Source organism: Delphinapterus leucas, chromosome 15 (assembly GCF_059928025.1).
Source record: "Delphinapterus leucas isolate spDelLeu-1000000601 "Yukka" chromosome 15, BTC_Dleu_Yukka2, whole genome shotgun sequence".
Lineage (NCBI taxonomy): Eukaryota > Metazoa > Chordata > Mammalia > Artiodactyla > Monodontidae > Delphinapterus > Delphinapterus leucas.
Genome location: NC_143143.1, coordinates 47,761,481 through 47,782,352, shown reverse-complemented (window position 1 = coordinate 47,782,352; position 20,872 = coordinate 47,761,481). Strand labels below are relative to the sequence as shown.

Here is a 20,872-nt window from a genome sequence, read left to right as displayed (position 1 = left end):
AGAATCTCAAAGACTTACCTGAATCAAAGTTTATTTCTTGCTCGCAGATCTAATACCAGATCTAATACAAATCGGACATCTCCCTGCACACTTCTTCTCCATAGGAAGTGACTCAGGCTTCTGCGAGCTTGAGGCTTGGCCATCTCAGCAACTGGCCTCCACAGTCGCCATGGTAGAAAGAAAGATCAGCCTGGAAGTGACACATCACCTTGCTTACCATGCATTGGCCAAAACTAGTCGCATGGCCCACCTGAATTTGGGGAAATGGTGGTGGTAAACTAAGAGATATGGATATAGATATGAATAAGCAGATATCTTTAAACCTTCTAAAGCTGAAACTCGAAATAGACCTGTCTCCATTCCCACATGAACTGTCCAGTTGTGTGAAAAAACTGGTCCGGAACCACTGGAACTCTCTCAAAGTCATCTTAATGATCTTGACTATGTGCATTTCTTAATGGAAAACAATTATTTGAGACTAAAGCTAAAACGCCAGTTAAATGAATTGTCCTATGATGACCAGAATTATCCATTGGTCATATTTTCAAGATGAATAACTAGAAACAAGTTACCCTGAAAATTAGCCTACGTCTTAATAAAGATCACTAATTTCTTAAGCCCTGTAGTGTATATATTATCAGCATCCGTTGATTAACATGTCCCCAACTTGACAATTTTTTCCTTCCCACCTCTGGATGGCTTTACCACTTCATCACAGACAGAACTCACTCTGTTTATCTGACCAAAAAGATCTGCAGAAAAGTTACATTTAAAGACATGATCATAAGAACTTTGATAGCTATCTATCGTCAGTTTTTCTTCCTCTGAGGGGAGAGATATTTCCCTTGGTTCTCTCTCTTACCTGGTCATTATTTTTAACCTCCCAGTTAAAGGGTCTCACTTCACCCTTCTTAAGAGAAAAAGGAAAGAAATGAGAGAAGGATACATGTTCAGTCTGTGTTCTCAGAGTCAAGTGAAGGGGAATCAGGGAGAAAGATCGGACAGTTTCTTTTCAAAGGGACTAACAAAAGAAAGTGATAAAAAAGAAACCTGACTGAATCATCAGCCAAGTTTCAGATGGTTCAGCCTGACACGGCTTTTGAAGAATTCAAAAGCACACAGTGAACCATCACGCTGGCCTCATTGACAACAATGCCTGCTTTAAATAAGATAAACAAGTCTGGTTGGGAACGTTGCAGTAACTCACCCCTTTCTGCAAAGACAGAGCACCTCTCAGGGTAAAGTTGCCCGAAGCTCAAAGGGCTGCACTTCATGGAGCCAGAGCTGCCTTACGGGATCTGAGAAAGCACCCTGCTCCGAGCCTTGATCTCCGGCTGCTCCCCTGCCGCTGTGATTGGAGCCTTTCAAGGCTTTGTTTTGGGTTGAGTTTGGGGAGCGGTTGGCCAGATCTGCTGCTTGATGGATGTCTTCACTTTAGTCTGCAAGGCAAAGCCATACGCTTCAAAGAAAGGCAGACTACAGGAATAAGGCCAGTGTTCTTTGAAGCCGAGGTTCAAAGATGAAATAGCAGTCCCAGTGAAATGACAATGTTTATGAACGAACAGCCACCTTGACTCTGCAGCCAGGCTGCTCTTGGAGTTAATGCACCGCAAGCTGAGGGACTGCAAGCCACCCAGGCCTTCCACAGGCACCGAGGCCCTTCTCGTCTCCTGGCCTGTCACTTCGTGCAGCACAATGAACCCAAAGTGGAGATTTGGTTTCTCCATCCTAGTGGATGTTGGGTGGTCCCCCAGCCAAACCAATGCTGTAAGCCCTTCAAGGGCAAGAGCTGTGTCATGAATGAATTTGGTGTCCCTCTGAGTGCCAAGCCCCAGTACTCAGCTTAATAAATATGCCATGACTCAAATTCCATCTTGCAGACCCACTGGATTTCAGGTCAGCGTTTATGCTAAACAAGGAGCCTTGAAAGGCTCCAAGATGGAGGGAACGTTTATCTCATAGGACTGGGGGCTGGGAGTCAGTCCCACACCAGTTGTGGCAGCTGAAGGGATGACTCAGTGATGGGGATATCTCGGTGATGAACACCACTTTTGAAGAGGTCCAGAAAGATGGCTCTGTCATTTTCTTCATCGAGACGTGGCCCAGGCAGGAGGGTGAGGCCCAAGCGACACCAACCACTCCCCTAAAGAAAGCATCATCAACAATTGTCTTATTATTTATTTAAATCTTTGATGCATATTTTTCAATTAATAAGTCAACATTCTTTTTGAACCCCCAGTTTGGGGTCTCTGTCCCCCAACTCTGGGTAACCTTTTACTTCTCAGAGAAAATAGAAGTTGTATCGCGTGGAGGGGTTAGGGCGCGTGCTTTGCAGCCAGACTGCATGGGGCCCGGTCCTCGACCCACCACTTGCTCCATGAATGGCAAGTTGCTTACCCTCTGTTAGCTTCAGTTCCTTCATTGTAAACTGGGGTTGTAGGGAGGATTAAGTGATGTAATGTAGATAATGAACTTAGCATGATGCTTGATGCATAGTAAGCACCCAATGAAGGTGAAAATTACTATTATTTTTAACTCATCTGCTTTCCTTCTCTAATTTTTCCAATAGTTTTTATGCACCCTGGAATCTTCCTGTCTCTCAGGCCTTACACCTACTCCATCAGCAAATCCTGCAGCACTTCCTTTGACATATCCCAGGAATCAGGTCCCTTCTGACCCTCTCCACCATCGCCTCCATCATCTCTCACCTGGATCACTGGAATGATCTCCACTCCCCACTCTTGCCATTTTATGACTTGTTCTCCACACAGAAGCCAAAATTATCTTTTAAAAAAATGTAACCCAGACTATATCACCCCTTCACTCAGAACTTTTCATTGTTTTCCATCTTTCCCAGTGTAAAGTCCAGACTTTGGGCTTCCGGGCTTCTCCTGATGTGGCCTCTTCCATATTTCCCACCACTCTTTCCCTTGCTTGGTCCACTCCAAGTAGCTGGCATACTTGTTTTTCCTAGAACGCAGGGAACAGCTCCCACAAAGGGTCTTTGCACTTGCTGGCCTTTCTAGAACATCATGTCAAGCCAACACATGCATAGCCCACTCCCTCACTTTCCTCACGTCTTTGCTCAAAATCAGCCTTATGAGAGGAGCAGCTGTATCCTTAATTTCACACCCCTTCTTGTCCCTCTAATTCTCCTCACCTTGCTTCAGTCTTAGTAGCATTTATGAGCACCTGATAAATTATACACGTATCTGCTTATTTTCTGGTTTCCCACTAGGATGTAAACTCCAGAACAAGCATTTTGTCTGTCTTGTTCCTGACACCGAGAACAGTGCCTGGCAATGACAAGTTCTCAACAAATATTTGTTGAATCCTTCTCTCTTTCCCTCTTAGCTCAGCAAATAAAGGACCCTTATCTCTTCCACATCTCTGTGCTTGATTCTCTCCCTTCCCACCTTCTAAAGGCACCGGCCTCTTTTCTCAACCAGGAACCTGTTCCTCTCCTTCATCGTAAAAATCCTCCCCTCACCCCTTCTGTTTCAATAGCTGTCAAGTCGCACACCTTCCATTGCTGCAAATCTTCTCAGAAGAATGGCCATCTGCCTGCCCCCCCCTACTGCTAGCTCTCAGCCATCAACCTTCATCCTCTGCCCATTTCCATGGACTCTGTTCCCTCAGAGGTCGTCGCTGCCCTCTGACCCTGTTAGTCCTCCTCCAGCTGAACTTGACTGACCTTTCCACCTCATCCTCTCTCCTTGAGAACAGTCTTCCCTTAGTTGTGGAAGATGCTGTTCTTTCCTGGTTCTCTTTTATTTATTTGTCTGTTCTTCCTCCCCTTCTCTGCTAGTTCTTCTTCCCATTTGCATTTGCCAGAATTCCATCCTCTGCTCTCTTTACATTCCCCTCTGCACATGTATGCCCCCCTTTTTCTTTTCTGTGATGTAGGAACGTGCTTCTCAAACTTGAGCCTGTATCAGTGTCTCATGGAAAGGTGATGAAAATTTCTCCACTTCAGAACAGACAATAGATCACTCCATTGGCTAAGGCATTACTTATCTGACCAAAATGGCTCTAGGAAAAAGAATCTCTGTGATTTCATCAACTTTTCCTACTGTTACTTCAGTGATAGGCTGATGGGATAATCACCAACGCTGTGAATCACAAAACCGTTTTTTGCTATCATATACATGGAAATATTTGATTTGTTTATAATTGAGTGGTCAGTAGTGTTTCCCTAGAGAGGAAAAGAGTAGTGGAAATTTACTTACAAGTGAAAATAAATACAGAGTTCCAATTCCTAACATATAATATCCAACTTCAGTAGAATACACCTTCATCTTTGCTAATAAAATCTCCTATGCTTAAACAATAAAGTTAAGAAAAATAGAATTTTCTATTTTTCTTCAAAGTCACACTTGTCCCTCTTTGCCTGTAAACAGAAGGAGTTTCTGGGTGACAGGGTGGGGGACGTGTCTGGATGTTGTATAGGTAGAGAAAAACTAAAGGTAAAATCAAGATGGAATAATGAATTGTGTTCTTCCTGGAAATAAAGGAATTAGCTATACAGGATCCTCAAAAAATATAGGAATTTGACAGGATGGAATGCAATAGGCTGTTTTTCCTTTTTAATTTAATATATTTTCTGAATATAGTATTCTGGGATTATTGCTACAAAAAGATGACACAAATAGTATTACCATCATCCTTCCTCAATCCTATTAGATATTATCCAAATAATTTCCTCAATTCTCTGCTTTCAATATGGAGACACAGGCTTTGGTGAACTATAGCAGGAAGACCAATAAGAGAAGGATGGGGAAACTGACTAGAAAATTAGAGCTAAGTACCCCAGCCATTGTGCCAGTACAGGAATTTTGCCTCAAGCTGAGCTTCCTTTGCCCTTTAGAAAATCAGAATTGTGATGAGCCCAAGATCTGAGGAGGAAGTATTAAATAGACATGCTCCCCAACAGAGGGCCTCCTCACACTAACTTTGTGAGGTTTTTTTTTTTTCTTGCATGACTTGAGAAGTATTCAAAACATTCCATCTGTGAAGAAGCTGTTACTTTGGCCCTAGAATTCTGCTTGCACATCTCATGCTGCCTTTGGCGAGACTGAGGAGTGAAGACCCTCAGCTAATGGGATCATTCTTTTTTCTTCTGAGTATCGGCCTCTGGGGTAGCGAGGCTCTCCATTCCTGAACTGGGGAGGTGATGTCTTTTAAATGTGCATTTGGTTATATAACGGTGTCACTACTTTATGGTGACATTGCCCATTCTAAAATTAAAACTGAGTATTCTGTCCCTTCACAGAAAAATCCCTGGTTCTAGTCCCTGAGAATATCTGAGGGGTTAAAGATCACTGTGGTTTCTGTGCAAAAAGGAACAGCAGTGGAAAAGGGGGGATGCATTCCGTTAGTGGATGAAATTCAGATCATGTTCAAAAACACAGATAAGTCAAAATCAAAGAAAACAATTGGAGTCCTCTCTGATTTCCAGCAGCTTCCACCTTCCCTCATTTTTCACCCCTTGACCACCACCCAGAACTTCTTTGTTCCTGACCCTGGACACAGATGCCCTTGTAGTTTCTGCTACTCCAGCTCACCTCTCAGAACCGGCTCAGACCCAAACTTGGAGACCAGATGAAATCTGGACTCAGGACAGCTTGGAATGGGGGTTCATGCTGGAGTGACCCTTCTAGCACCTGCCACCAACCCAGAGAGACCATCCCTAACCACCCTTTCCAAAATACCACCCCCTCCCTTGTGGGTGACTCTATCTACTCCCTTATTCTGCACCATTTTCCTTCATAGCACTTACCACCACCCGGAATTATGTACTTGTTTCCTTGGTTATTTTCTGTCTCCCCAGGAGAATACAAGTGACATGAGGGCAGGGACACTGTCTCCAACTTCAAACAGTATATGTTGGCTGCATGAATGATCCCATTCAGTGTAAGGTTTGGCCATATCCCAGCAACGATTCATAAGGCATTGGTACCACCAATTGGTATTCCCTCTATCTAGAAGATTCTCATCTCTCCCCACAAACCCACTACACCCATTCTTTATCTCCTGAATCTCTGTTCAGCCTTCTAAGTCCTCTCACAGTGGCCACAGTCAAGAAATAATCCTTCCTTCCTCTGTCTCATGAAATCTTTGGCTCTTATGTTAGTCACACATACCCTAATCCAGTCCTCCAAATGGGTAGTGATTAATTAATTAATTGTGCCTTAAGCATCAAATATGTGAATGAATGAAAACTAAATGACCGAATTTGGGGCTAAGCAGATTTCCTGGACAAGGCTTGAATTCTAATCACTCTCTATAAACAACTACAATATCATTTCTTTAGAGGTTACTTATGGAATTATTTTGGTTCAAATACTGGAGTTATAATCACTTCCTTGGTAGATATATGCATAAGCCAAAATGTAGAGTTCCTTTCCTGTTCTTTTGAGAAATGAATGGTTTTACATTATTACATGTGCTAAGGCTTTGTGTAGACGCCATCTAATACAGAGGTGAGTAAGGCAGATAATTCAAGCCATTACTACCGAATAGCAGAAGCAAAAATGGAGTTTTTCCTTTAATTATCCAAGCAGTTAGCTGAATCCCTCACTTAAGGTTTCCTAGGGAGACACCATCCAAATCTCATAAATGCATTTGACTCACACAGTAGTCAGCAAAGACTGGGCACCAGCTAATCCTCTCTGTCCGAGTTGAAGTACATTTCCAAAACAGAGGTGAGCAGGTATTCTTAAGCATCCAAAAATGGCATTTTCCACTGAGTATGTTGGAGGGACCTCCTCCCCTCCTCTTTTCCATCTTCATGATGATTTGCACTTAGGGTCTTTTTCAATCAAGAGACTTCATGTTTTCATGACATTATTTGGTGACTAGTAATGAGAGGTTGAAAAAATAAAATTAACACTGAAAAATTAGAGTTTCCCTTTATCAGGGCACCATTTAGCCAATGAAAAGTAAAAGGGCATTAGGATTTTGAATCCTTGAAAATTTTTCATGGTATCTTTCTTACAAGGTCAGTATTAGTTAAGGTTAATTAGTTGTTGTAACAAACTCCAACATATAACACAATAGACATTGTTTTTGTTGCTCATATAGTGCCCAAAATGGGTGTAAACACAGCCTCTTTTCCATCTTGTGGCTCCTCCAACTTATGGCTTCCAAGGTTGCCATCAAAGGGGATCGTGTGTATGAAGTTTTCAGGGGCCATAACTGGAATGGTATGTTTCATTTCTGCCTACATCCTATTGCTGGGACTCAGTTACAGGAACTTGCCTAACCACAAAGCATCCTGGGAAATGAAGTTAACCGCCTGCCTAGGAGGGGGAAATGGGATTGGTCTTTGCCACAGTCTTTGCCACAGGACTTAACCTCAGCCCAGGACATTCTTTCCCCAGTCTTTCTGATGGACGTATACTGTGGGAAGACATTGTATATTTTAGACAGTTTCCCAATCTTTCTCTATTGACTTAAAAAAATAAACTCTTGACCTGGAGTGGAATAAAAGTAGCTCAAGGAAAAAGAAAAACAAAGTCCAAAAGACTGAAGACAAATCTCTTCCTTTTATAGGGACTCTGGGGGCTTCTAGTCTGGCTTTTACATAACCACTTCGGCTTCTTTCTCGTAGAACATAGTCCCAGGCCATGGCAGGTATTGAGATCATTGTCATTATGATGGTGCTCAATTCCCCAATGCTGTGTACTTTTTGGAGGCAGAAAATGGACCCTGGGCATAATGCTTCCCCCGAAGAAGCTAAAAAGACATGAAATTGGAACAGCTCTGGAAGTCAGACCAGAACAGGAGAGAATGTATATTTTGGAAGTAGTAACACACTCTCAGAAAATCAGGCCATTTTTCTGAAAGAGAGGATGTGATGAGACAGAAAATTATAAATTGCATCAGTATCAGAAAATTATAAATTGCAATTGAAAACATACAATTTAAACACATGGACATTTCGGTTCATTATCTGAATCAGATGGCTTTATTTTGAGTCACCCCAACTCTCTTATTCAGCCACACTTTGGTTCTTTTGAGACCATGGACTAAAAGGAGGCTAAGAGGCTTTAAAAAGTATCAAACTTCTGATGTTCATCACATCAGCACCCAGCATGTGACTAATCAAGGTAAACTAGTCACAAGGGAAAACTGAATTCTAAGCGCAGGTAGAAAAATAAAACTAGCAACTTCATATCGAGATTGAATTTATATGAAAATATGATTCTACTCAACATTGCCTTAAGTATTCCATCTACTTTAGGAAGCACTAAACGCTGTGTGCTTCTGTTACATACATGTGGGCAAATGCACTCCACATAATTCATTCTGTACCATATCTGGGATTTTATAAAAATGTTTTCCAAAGACTTAAATTTCTGTTCTGTATTCAGTTCTTAGGAGAAGGAATTGAATAAAATGGCAAGGTCTTTCAAATAGCTTCATTAATTTATGAACCTCAATCATTTTTCTTTTCTTTACCCTCTGGAGAGGAAACTGAAGATAAAAGAAAAAAGAGTGAGACTTAAAATATAATGCATTCGCACTGGAAAATACAACCATGCCTCATTTTTAGATTATTTTGTCTGGATTATTTCATTCATCCTGATCATTTGTGATATTTTATCATGAGATTGGCAGGTGAGGTACTGACCCTGCTTCTAACCCAACATGGACTTGGAGAAAGTGGCCCCCGCGCCTTCCAGCTGTGACCTTGGACCTTTGCTCTGGTCCCTGGAACAGGGCACACATATTTTTACACTTGAGTTTGATAGGTTTAAAAAACGGGAGTGACTAACTGGGAAGATTTAATGCTTTGAAGGGGGAAGGAAAGGAGTACACTGGGTGACAGCAATTCACTCTCCAGAGTGGAATTTTCTCACTTTCCTACTGTTTATATTTGACACGAGATCCATTCACAAACAGCTCTTGTAAGATGTTGCTTCTCGGCAGGGCAAGCTCTTTGTGGGCTGCAAACTACACTTATCCATCCAACTATCAAGCTTATCTCGTGGCTGTTCTTACTGACTTACTCTTTACCGAGAATCTCTGTGAGGAAGAGACAGTGAGAACCAGAAAGGACTGTGATTAGGGAGATGATACTGTGATAATTAGACACAGAGTTTTCAAAGGTCATCTCAGCATCTACCTTGGCACAGAGTTCGGCGAATACAAACCTGACTTCCTCCAAGTTCTTTTCTCCCCCTAAACCCAGCCACACATCATTGGTTCTGTCCCTCTGAAGTTCCTCCATGAATGCAGAGGAGCCCATAGAGAATCCCACCCATAATGGGCCGTCTGAGGCCCCTGGCATCCAAGGCCCATGGCATTGTTGAGGGAGGACCCAGCCGCTGCTTCCTAAATATATTTGCCACTTGGTTACCAGCTGGAGATGCAAAGAGAGGCAGAGAAAGAGACAGAAGGCACGGAGGGCTGCGTTTTCTAAATGGTTTCAAGCCACTGGCCTTTCAACAACAGCTAACGCAGAACAGATGGCTGTGCTACGCTCGGATGGCTTTCAACTGAGGGGCTGCCTCTGTCCATGATTAATCACCTGTGCTGGGGGTTAAGAAAGTTCTACCTGGTTTTTGTGGGGGGGGGAACCTAAGGTTGGGGTCAGCAAGCAAAGTGACAGGTGTTGCCTCTCTGCCCTATTGCTGCTTACGTGCTTGTAGGACCACGCTGCGGGGAAGCGGGTGGGCATCCAATAAACACAGAATTAGCCAACCTGTGGAGCCCCAGCTAGGAGGGGACGTTTGTCTGGTTGTGCAGAAATGGCTTGAAAAACGTTCCACAACGTTCTGTCCCTTCATTTACTTCGCCTTAAGAGTTAGCCAAGCGTAGAATTTTATGGCAGTTCAGTAAATTCTGCACTTGCTTTGAGGCCTTAAAAGATTTCCCCAGCAAGAGTGTAAAGAGAATCTGTTTGTCTTTTAGATGGCACTGGGGCAAAAGGATAACATGGCCACTTCCTTCCTCCCGTCCTACAAACAAGATATCCTTTTACACCATGAGTCCTACAGAAGTTACCTCTTCACTCTTGTTTCCTCTGTGTGGATGGAGCCTGAGATGGGGGAGTTGTGATGTAGCACACATGGAATTCTCTGCTAGTTCAGTCCAACTGGAGAAGAACATGATTCCAGCTGCAGGATCTTTGAGGGTGAAGGGGAGTTACTCTTCCACATTGATCTTTGTTTTCTCCATCACGGGTTCATTTTCAGCTCAGCAGCAAAAACCCCAAAAGCGGGGGAGTGCCGTACCCCAGCCCAACTCTTGTCTGGAGAAGTTTGGGGAGAAAATCAGGTCAGCCACAGCCAGAGAGGATTAAGCAGGTGGATTTGTGGCTGGAGAAGGCCAGCCTGTGCTCTAGGCTAGACAGAATGTATTAGTTCTCTATTTCTACGTCACAGATGACGACAAACTTCGGGCTTCAAATGACATCCGTTTATTATCTCACAGTCTCCTGGGGTCGGGAGTCTGGGAAGTTTCTTCTCTGCTCAGGCCCTGGCAAGGCAGAAATCAAGGTGTCAGCAGCTTTTTTCTGCAGTTCACACCCCTCTCCCAGGCTCACATGTGGTGGTGGCAGAACTCAGTTTCTGGGGGTTGCAGGACTGAAGTCCCGGTTTGCTCGTCAGCTGTCAGCTGGGGCCCCTCTCAGCCCCTGGAGACTTGAATTTCTTACCATGTGACCCCCTCCATCTTCAAAGCCAGCAGTGGAGAATCTCTTTCTTCAGAAAGAGCCCAGTCCTTTCTAAGAGCTCACGTGATTACGTCTTAAGTACTGGTTAATGTCGCTAAAAGGTATTTTGTTTTTGTAAATTAGGACTTTATGTAGTTAGATTTCCAGTTGTCATATGCTTCAACTTGAATACTGAGAATGAACATTATTCTGGTGAATATTTAACTCTGGGGGTTAAGAAAATATCCAAAGGCATGTCCTGGGCACCAAAACAAAAAAACAAAAGAAACTGAGGAGGGTACAGGAACAACCAGATTGGCTGTAGACACCACAGGTCACTTCTATTGATCACAGAGGCCCAGCCTTAGAGGGCAAATCCAAGCAAGTCAGTTCAGTCTTTGGTGAAGACTGGAAACTAATAGTTTTCAATATTTTTTTGAACCACAGAATTTTTTTTTCAAATGAAATGTACGTGGAAGTCCATTTTATACAAATTTTTAAAATTTTACAACACTCTTATAGGACTTATTGTGTGCCAGACACTGTCCAAAGTGCTTAAAATCAAATCCTCATAACAGTATGAAATGGGCATCCTTCTCATTATTATCGTCATTGTCATTATTCACATTTTACAGGTGAAGAACCTGAGCTGCAGAAAGATGAAATGCCTTGCCCAAGATGGCAGAGAGGATTTTTAACCCAGGAAAATTAGGCTCACGGTCCTTGAGCACTCGGCAGAGTTGTTGTTGTCATGGAGACAGCTTGGAGGGTGGAGTGGTCCGATCTCCTAGCCGCTGAGCCCCTCCCTCAGTTTTTCCCTGCACCCCCTCCCTGAGGCTTCCTCAGTGCACACCCTGCCCAGCAGACACTTTGAAAACCAGAGGTTTGAATCATGCGCACGCTGCCTCGATGGGGCCTCCTAGAGGCTACTTTCGTTTGCACTGTTTCTCAGAGCGCTTTCAGGGGACCCCCATTAACCCAATTCCTCAGCCAGGACCTCTCCTTTGACTTCTTGCCACAATCTTTGCTGAAGCACATCTCACCCACTTCTGCTGCCACTCTGGCCTCCTTACATGTCTGGCCACCTCTGGTTTTCCCCTTATCCTACTCCACGTACTATACACTATGACTTCCTCTTCCTAAACCCCCTCAGAACATGGCATATCCTGTTCGTGATGCTGCCCTGGCTCCCTAGTGCCCACCACCTCTTAGGTTGGCATCTGCAGCCCTCTGGGTCTGATTCCACTGATCTTTCTCATGACTGTAAACCAAACGTTCTAGGCAAGTGAGATAACCATCCCTCCTGGCATACAAGGTGTTCACTTACCACTTCTAGGTCTTTGCTCCAAACTCCCAGAGCATTTCTTCCATGGGGCGTTCAATTTTCTACCGTCTGTGATTATTACATACTTTTTCTAGGCTATAAGCTCCTTGGAAATAATAGACATATTCATCTTTTAATTCTTTTAATTCTCCCCAACAGCCACTCACACGGAAAAGTACGAGACAACATTCTCCCCAAAGTCCTGGGAAATAGATTGTTATCATCCCCATTTAACAGATCAGTAAATTAAGGATCAGATACGAGTGACTTCCTCATCTCCATAGAAAAAAGAAAAGGGCAGATGGGAGCTGACACATGGACCTGTTGATGGAGGGGAAAAAATGCAAAAATACTTGGAGACAAATTGCTCTCTGGAGGCTTCAGTTAGAATCAGCCTTATTATCTTCATAGAATCAACAACCACAACAGTTTATGACTACGAGTGATGGTTCAGAACTGGGGTGCACACCGCAGTTACCCAAGGGTAGGTTTTGTAAAAGGTCCACACCAGTCCTTCTGGAGCAGAATCTCTGCAGAAGAGGCTTACCTGTGAGTATTCCAGAAAAAAAAAAAATTATGCCCTGAAGACTCTGGTGTGTTCCCCTGTTTAAGAACCACCAATTTGCAAGGCTCCCAAAGGCCCCAGCCTCCCAAATTACCCCATTCGATGTGTAAAACTCCATCATTAGAGACTTGCTAAGATACTGCTCTCTACTTAAATGCAAGTTAACGTTAAATCTTATCACTCATTCTGTAAGGATTCAAGAAGCACTACTATGTTACAGGCCGGCTGACTCTGTCTATATCCATCTTATGGCCCTTCTCATGTGTATATTATCTGATATGTGCTCTCTCTACTGTTAGGTTATTTCTTGCCAAATAGCCCCAGAATTTTTTCATCTTCTCCTCCATCTTAGCAGCTGGCTCTTGTACATAGTGAGTGCTTTTCGTTTGTGAAATGTATGAATCCATGAATCATGGGACTCACACCTCATCAGGAATGAGTTTACAAGCTTCTTTCAAGGAGCAGACTTTGACAGACTCTTAGGCACCACCAATTTCCAGGTCAGCTGTGCAATGCATGAACAGTCTCCCAGCCTTGGTTTCCCCATCTGTGAAGGGGGCCCAAAAGCACAGCTCCTGGCTCATAGTAGGTGCACAAGACATGTCCATTGTCACCTCTCCTTGTGGATTAAGCCCCTGACGGTGTATCTGAGCAGTGGGTGGGGAGGTGGAAACAGGAGCATGAAATCCTGTCGTGTAGACAGCCGTCCACCCTGACGCCCGGCCTGCCCACTCCGCTCCTGTGTGCATTCCACAGGGGCAGGACTGAGCGTCCTGGACCGTCCTTGGCACACGAGTATGTGACTATAAAGCATGCTGTAACCTTGGAATCCAGACATCAAAAGGGAGAGCTTCAGTGCCTGATAAAAATATGTGTTCCTCTCAGCAAACCACTCCAAACGCTGTCTTCTCCATCCCACTGGGAAGCTTGTCACCGCTAATGCGATTCTTATGATTCTCGCTGCTCGGTAGCCTCTTGATCTTTCCTGAGATCTCTCTGCCCCGAGTGTGTAGGAAACAAAATGTCCTGTCTGCTGTCCAGAGCTTAAAATAACAGCTGGGTTCCTGCTGCCACATTGAAACTTTACTCCAAGGTCTCTCCCCAGCACCCCTGCTCCCGCCCCCTCCCCATGCCCGGAGCAGAAGCCTAGTGTGAGCACCAGACAAAGAAGGGAAAGGAGGCAAGGGGGCAGGGGTGGGGGGAGGGAGGCCTTCTCAGACCACCGCGGGCACTCTTGAGGATCAAACTGGTTGTTCAGAAAGATCCACTTCTTAAGTTGTGAGACATGTTTTAGGGAAAGATTCTTCCTATCTCTAAAGAAGAGAACCGCATTTCCCAAGCGTCACTGCCTAGGAGCATGTTCGAGGTTGCCCAGCCTGTATTCCGCACTGGTGAAAGGAGGGCGGTGTGTATTTCTGCATGTGCCTTTTTCTGCCTGGGAAATAATAAAATAAGTCCCCCCCGTGCCACCTGGGTCTATGCGCGTTTCCTCTGTTAGAGAGCAAGCTTGCAAAGTCTGCAGAAAATAGAGTGTCGTTAGTATTGTCTTGCAAACTCATCAAATCCGCCTCTTTCACTCAGTCTTACAGGGGGAAATGCCTTTGTCCTCTTTTGCCAGCAGGTGATGTTTCGATGTTTCGACAGAGAAAATATTTTCCTTCTTTAGCTTTTGACAGGTCATTCTGGGAGTGTCTACTGTCCACAATTCCTTCTGGCCCTCTGGAGATTGAGTTGATCTGAGCATATTTTTGGAAATGCCACAGATGATTGTTTTTATTTGGGGATGGCATGGCTTTGTAGTGGTGACACTTTGGGTTTTATTTGTTTTCCTTCCCCTGCCCCAGCTGTTTTTGTTTTAATAACATTGGAGAGAAGGTTAAACCTAGTCCATCTCTCAAGTTGGCAGAGCTAGAAATCCAAGTGGGTAGAATGGCAACCTACAGGTCATCTGCCCAGCTGGGTCCATCCCTGATTTTATCCAGCCTCATGAGAGGGGCGAGGTTGACAGTGAGGTTGGTCTCAAGTCGAGTGAGCACTTTGGAGCCGATAACTGTCAGGGGAGCAAGTGACCCCACAAACATACCATTGGAGACCTCGAGCACTCAGTAAATGCTGGGATGTCATCTTGCCAAACAAGAGGCTAGGATATATGCCCAACTTTTACTTTCCATGTCCAACCAAGGAGCATGACTCAGCCAAGACACAGTCAGGCACCTAACACAGCCATGCATGGCCTTGGGGGTGAACTGGTAATGGCCATTGTTTCTGAGACATCTGAGTCTCCTTGGCTGCACCTGGTGAAATCCGAAACTCATGCTTGATCTCATTACCAGAGATGCTGATTTCATTGGTCTGGGGTACAGTCTGGGCATGGGATTTTGCCAAGCTCTCCAAATGATTTCAAGGTGCCACTGAGGCTACCCAGAACTATTGCTAACAGAAAAATGTAACTAACCTTTCAAGTACCTTTTTCCCAGACACAGTACTAAGCATGTTCCTGCATTAACCCTTTATTTCTCCCAATCTTCCTGTGAGATAAGCTTACGTATCGCTACGTGAAACTGAGGTTTCAAAGCCTTACGTTGTCCAGGTGGAGTTTGGTTCCTAGTCCATTTAACTCCAAAGCTTATTCCTTTTCCAGAGGACCCAGAATACAGCAAAGTAAGATACTCGTATAAACTCTCCAGCACTCTACATAAGAGATCCGATCCTTCACTTATGTATCTGTGCGGAGCCTTCCCTGACTTCTATGTATTATAATAGGTGGAAGGAGAATCAGAAACTAATTAGGGACTTTGTGTATTGCAAAGAGAAGGTCACTGCCTTGCCCGGTCCCCATGCCATGCGTGGCCATCCCCGTACGAAAGGACAAGTGCTAAAAATTCCTTCTACTTTTATAAAGCGCTCTTCAAACAAGGATCTCAAAGCACAACATAATTAATAAAATCACCCACATCCTGTAGGTGAGTAGCGTTTTATATGTACAAATTTCTCTCTGCCCCCAGGCCCTCCAAGAGGAGGAGAATGTTTCCAATTTTCCAGAGTGAGCAATAGAGTAATTGAAAGGAGCTGTGTCTTGGCCAACTCAAAAGACCTCAAGGCATTTATAGTGACCCTATGTGAGAAAACATGGTGACCACGAAGTGTGTCATAATGGCTTGTCAGCCATGCTGTGCTAAATGGTTCAAAGAGGAAGAAAACAGGGCAAGAATTAAACATTCAGTTCTCAAGAGTCAGCTGCCCCTGCGATCGATATTCTGATCTGTTTGGTCAGCTCTCCAAAGGATCTAGAAGCAGTAAAATGATGACATTAGCTAGTGATCCAGTTACTTGGGTTAATCAAGGCAGAGAGGACAGACGGGGCCAATTAAGTAGCTGGGCAGCCCAATGATGGATGAGTCATTATGGGCAAGTGCAAAGATAATGCCATTGGGAAAAGCAATTTAAGTCATTCATGCACTTCCAGGCCAGGAAATCCTTCTAGTCTGTGAGGGGGATCATTTAGGAATCATCAGACTCAGCCTGATGAACTCATCTATTCATTGTGCAACTAACAATCAACAGAAGAGCTGAACACACAGGGGACAAGCCATATGGAATACATTTTGGTAGCTGGGATGTATATCTGTGCCTTCATTTGAATCACCTTCTTTACTTTTGTTTGTTTGTTTTTAATTTTATCGGAGTATAGTTGATTTACAATGTTGTGCTAGTTTCAGGTGTACAGCAAAGTAATTCAGTTATACATATATTCATTCTTTTTAGATTTTGTTCTCATATAGGTTCTCACAGAATATTGAGTAGAGTTTCCTGTGCTATCCAGTAGGTCCTTGTTGGTTATTTTGCTTCTATATAGTGGTGTGTGCATGTTCATCCCAAGCTCCTGGCTTATTCTTCCCCCCATTTCCTCTTTGGTAACCATAAGTCTGTTTTCAATATCTGTAAGTCTGTTTCTGTTTTGTAAATACATTCATTTGTATCTGAATCGCCTTCTTTAAAACAGGTCATACTCTAGCCCCTCTTCTGTTGGTTTTTTTTTTTTTTAATTGGAGTATAATTGCTTTGCAATGCTGTGTTAGTTTCTGCCGCACAGCGAAGTGAATCAGCCTTATGCATACACACATCCCCTCTTTTCTTTTCCTTCTCCGGTCCCCAATCTCTCCCTACTCCTTACGTTCTCATCTTCCTAAACACACACAGTTTCAAAGTGTATGGATGATAGTTTTATTTTTAAGTAATGACAAATATTTTCCTTCCTCACTGCTAGTTCTGTCCTTCAAATAGGTTGCTCTCTGTACACATACAAGTTTCCAAGGGACACTTCAGCATGTTACAAAACTGTTCTTTTTTTTTTTTTTTAAGCACAAAAGAGGCTTGTGTCTATGCAACAAACTTTATGCAAATGGGAGGTTGGGGGGTGGGATGAACTGGGAGACTGGGATTGACATATATTCACTAATATGTATAAAATAGATAACTAACAAGAACATGCTGTATAGCACAGGGAACTCTATTTCACTTTGCTGTACAGTAGAAAGTAACACAACATTGTAAAACAACTCTACCTCAATTTAAAAAAAAATTTACGCAAATGGTCTACACTTCTCCAAATCCTTTACTTGTATTCATGTTGCAAATCTGGAATTTTAGGGGAGAGGACTTATCTTATTTTTAAGGAGGTGGGTAGGAAACTAAAAGCCCATATGAATTAAAGTAAACCATACTTGCAACTACCTGTTTCTTTAAAACGAAAGTCCTAATCAGGAACCCCCAGAAAAAGGTTATCCATGACTGCCATGTTGATAACTCTAATGAACGCTAGTTCTTCTCCTGACTTACCTTCTCCCTCTCTGATTTCTCCTGTTTGTCTCCCTTTTAAGCTCATTCTCTCTTACCAACCATTCAGTGTTGGATTCTCTAAACACTGTATTCCTGGTTTTTTTCGACAGTTGACTCATTGTTCCATTCTCGTCTTGCCCTATACTCAACCACATCTTGCTGGTTCCCAGCCACTCTGTTTTCTACAAACTACAGTAGCATTGCGTCTGTTTCCTGTGCCAGGAATTCTCTCCTCTGGTTCTTTATCTTGTTAACATTTGTCCATCCTTCAGATCTCAGCTCACTCATCATATATTGCCTTCCTCACGCTTGGTCCAATCTCTCTACTATGGACTCTCATAACACCACATAGCATTCTTTACCACACTCATCAGAGTTGCAACTTTATATTCATTTGTGTGATTTATTTGATTAATGTCTGTCTCCCCCATTAGCCTATAATCTCTTCCCTGTTTCTGTTTCTTCTCTTCCTGTTGCTATTGACCAACCTTGCACTGCCCACTTCTCTTCTTCACGGGCTACCATAGCTTCTACTGACCAATGGCTTCCTCTATCTCATAGATTCTGATAATACGCTTTTCTCTCAGTGCCCCTCAATTTCTAGTCTTCCTCCAATTGTTGGTTGTCTCTAAATTTTTTTACATTCTCACTCTACCAGCAAAACAATCTTATTGGTTTGATTCATATGTACGATCTCTTCGGCAAACTTCTCATGACAGACCAACTCATGGTTCCCTGGGCAACACTCGAATGGACTTCCCTAGGGTCAAGCATGTCCTGCATCCATGGGCTGTAGCCAACATAGTGGACGGGTCAGCTTTCCTGAGAGAGTACGATAAATCAGATACTTTCTCCATCACAGTCTGCTTGCTGAGAACTGGCAGAGCTGGGGAGGGATATTCCTGGAGAACCAGGATTGGGGAAAGAGTAAAGAGTAGAAACAGAAAACAAGCAGGGACAATTGAGGCATTCAACAACCTCCTCCTTGGTTGGTGTTCCACTCAACGAAACCACCATTCCTTGGCATACATTGTTAACAAATTTAAGATGTCACAGGAGTCAAGTCCATTTATATCTGATGAGCAAAGTAAAACTCTCAACGGAAGATCTGAAGTGTTTGGGGAGTGATAGAACCCAGTGAAAAATGTCAGATGATTAGATTTTAAAAGCACCTTGGAAGGGTAAAGGCCTGTCTACTTCTGGTTCATAGCTACTCCTTGGGAGCAGCCCTTCAGGCCCCAAAGTGAAGGGGTTCACCGGTCCTCCCTTGTGGCAGGCCCTGGACTCTAGTCTTTGATGCTGTACCCCATGCCCTTACAGCATGAGGCTGCCAAAATCTTGTTCAGCCCTCAATCTCTCAACTGGCTCTACTAGAAAAAATTGGTATAACTATGATCATAACAGCTGTTAGAAATGAGTTTTACTGAGCTTGAGGAGAAGCGATGGCCACCATCCTTTATCTGGGTGGACGTCATCAATTGCTTCTCTTGGACAGAGCAACATAATGTAGGGTTAACAGCACAGACTCCAGAACCAACTGCCTGGGTTCAAATTCTGGCCCTGCTTCCTACCAATTATGTGAACTTGGGTAAGTTACTTGTCTCCTCCTCATGTATGACAAGAGATTATAGCATCTACCTCAATATAGTTGTTGTGAGGACTAAATAAATCATTAAATGCCAAATGCTTATAACAAAGTTGACATTACATATCTGTGAGCTATAATAATTATTGCTGTTGATATTACTATTGTCCTTAAGAAGTCACCTCATCCAATTATTGGCCACCTGTATTACTCAGGACATATCAGCTCATATTCTACTGACATATCAGTAGAAATTCAGCTCAACGTAGCTTCAGTAAGAAAAATAAATGTAATGGTTCACACAGAAGGGTAAGTCCAAAGGATGGACTCACTTAGGCACCGCCAGACCCAAGAGTTCCAATGATGCCATCAAGACTCTTGCTGTCTTGTGCCTTGGCTTTCTTCTGAATCAGCATCATTCTCAAGGAGGTTTCCTCCATGGTGGCAAGGATGTAGCTTGAAGATGACCTTGTTTTTACACTTCTTCCTCAGTGGATTTGAAAGATTGGTAGGCCCTGGTTGTGTTCCATCAATGACCCAATTATCAGGGGGGTGGAGTATTCCAATAGGCCAGGTCTGGGTCACACAATACCCCTGTAGCCAAGAGGAAAGGTGGAGCCAACTCTACCTGAACATCATGATCCCCTGGAGGAAGGATGCTGAGCAGGAGATACCCACTGCTCAACCCTTTGTCAAGGCACGGTCTGGGGCCATGTCTCCAAGAAGAAACTAGAAAACTGTGATGACATGTTTATTGAAATTTTTATCCATTTTCCATCTAAAGAGTTACAAACACACTCAGGAGTGATGTTCAAAATATTGAATAACTGGTAGAGTAAGAGTTGATCAGTTTGAATGGATGCCTGACCAATAAGAATGGAGGTCAGCTGTATCAGCAAATTCCTGCTAAATGGCAGCGCTGCATCAAATGCAAACATTGGACTGATTTCTCAGGGACTTAAATATCCAATCCTATTCAATCTTCCTTATTGAGCAAACACTCTCTAGCTTTGGCTAGTTTACTCACTTACCTGATTAGAGGCAGAACTGAGTAGACAGATATCTCCAGAACTCTTTCTACTCTTCAGTTCCCTTTGGTCATCTCATAATGTGTGTGACCTTCCCACTGGGATACGCACTTAAGACAGAAGATAAGCTTTTGAGCTGAAGTACCGATAACCTTGAAATGGGCACATGTACCTTGCTTGACCTTCTGTTGGGGGCCAACCTTGTCATTTTTTCTGTCTGGAGAAAGCAGAGGGCCCCCTCTTCCCTTTCCTCTATTACTCTATCACCACTGAGTGCCTCACAAAATAGTCCCAGTCTCCAATGGATCTATCTGTCCAAGGATATGCTACCCCTTCAAATTCAGATTGGATGAAGTGTTCTTTGATTAGAGACCTAGATGAAGGGTTACTTAAAGGGCCAGCTCAGCTTGGCTAAAAGGCCACAACCAACAACTGGTATGGGGTGGAGTGTGTGTGTGTGTGTGTGTATGTGTATATGTGACTTCTTGTCACACTCTCTTCCCTTGAACTAATGTGCCTATAGTACTTAGCAGAATCCACACACAATAGGTGTCTAGTAAATGATAGTTCATCTCCTTCCTTCTTGCTAGACACCCTTCCTGCTCCCCTACTGCCCTGCAGCCTAGCCTGGCTTTGGTTGCCAGCAGTACCCAGCAGCACCATTCCCCCGGATCCTGCCTTCTAGACTCAGGGCAGATCCCAGGCATCAGTGCCCACACCTGCTCACCAGGAGATATTTCCCTACCCTACTTTGACCCCCTTCCAACTCTTAATGCAGGACTGCAGAAAGACTTAGGAACACTTGCCAAGACAGTCTGACCTTTGCTTCCCTCTTCCGGGTGGGAATTGATGGATTTCATGCCTGTTTCCT

General features: G+C 43.6%; 1 protein-coding gene across 11 annotated transcripts in view; it reads left to right on the top strand.

Moving 5' to 3' along the window:
• SPTLC3 (serine palmitoyltransferase long chain base subunit 3) overlaps positions 1 to 20,872 on the top strand; it is a 131,020-nt gene that overhangs the window by 93,364 nt on the left and 16,784 nt on the right. The window contains exon 12 of one of the 11 annotated variants that reach the window (XM_089896566.1): positions 12,144 to 20,860. The exons of 6 other annotated variants lie outside the window; for them this stretch is intronic. In XM_089896566.1, coding sequence (XP_089752692.1) covers positions 12,144 to 12,229 — 86 coding nt within the window. In that variant the 3' untranslated portion in view covers positions 12,230 to 20,860. 4 more of the 11 variants (XM_089896567.1, XM_089896569.1, XM_089896565.1 and 1 more) reach the window with 4 other exon arrangements.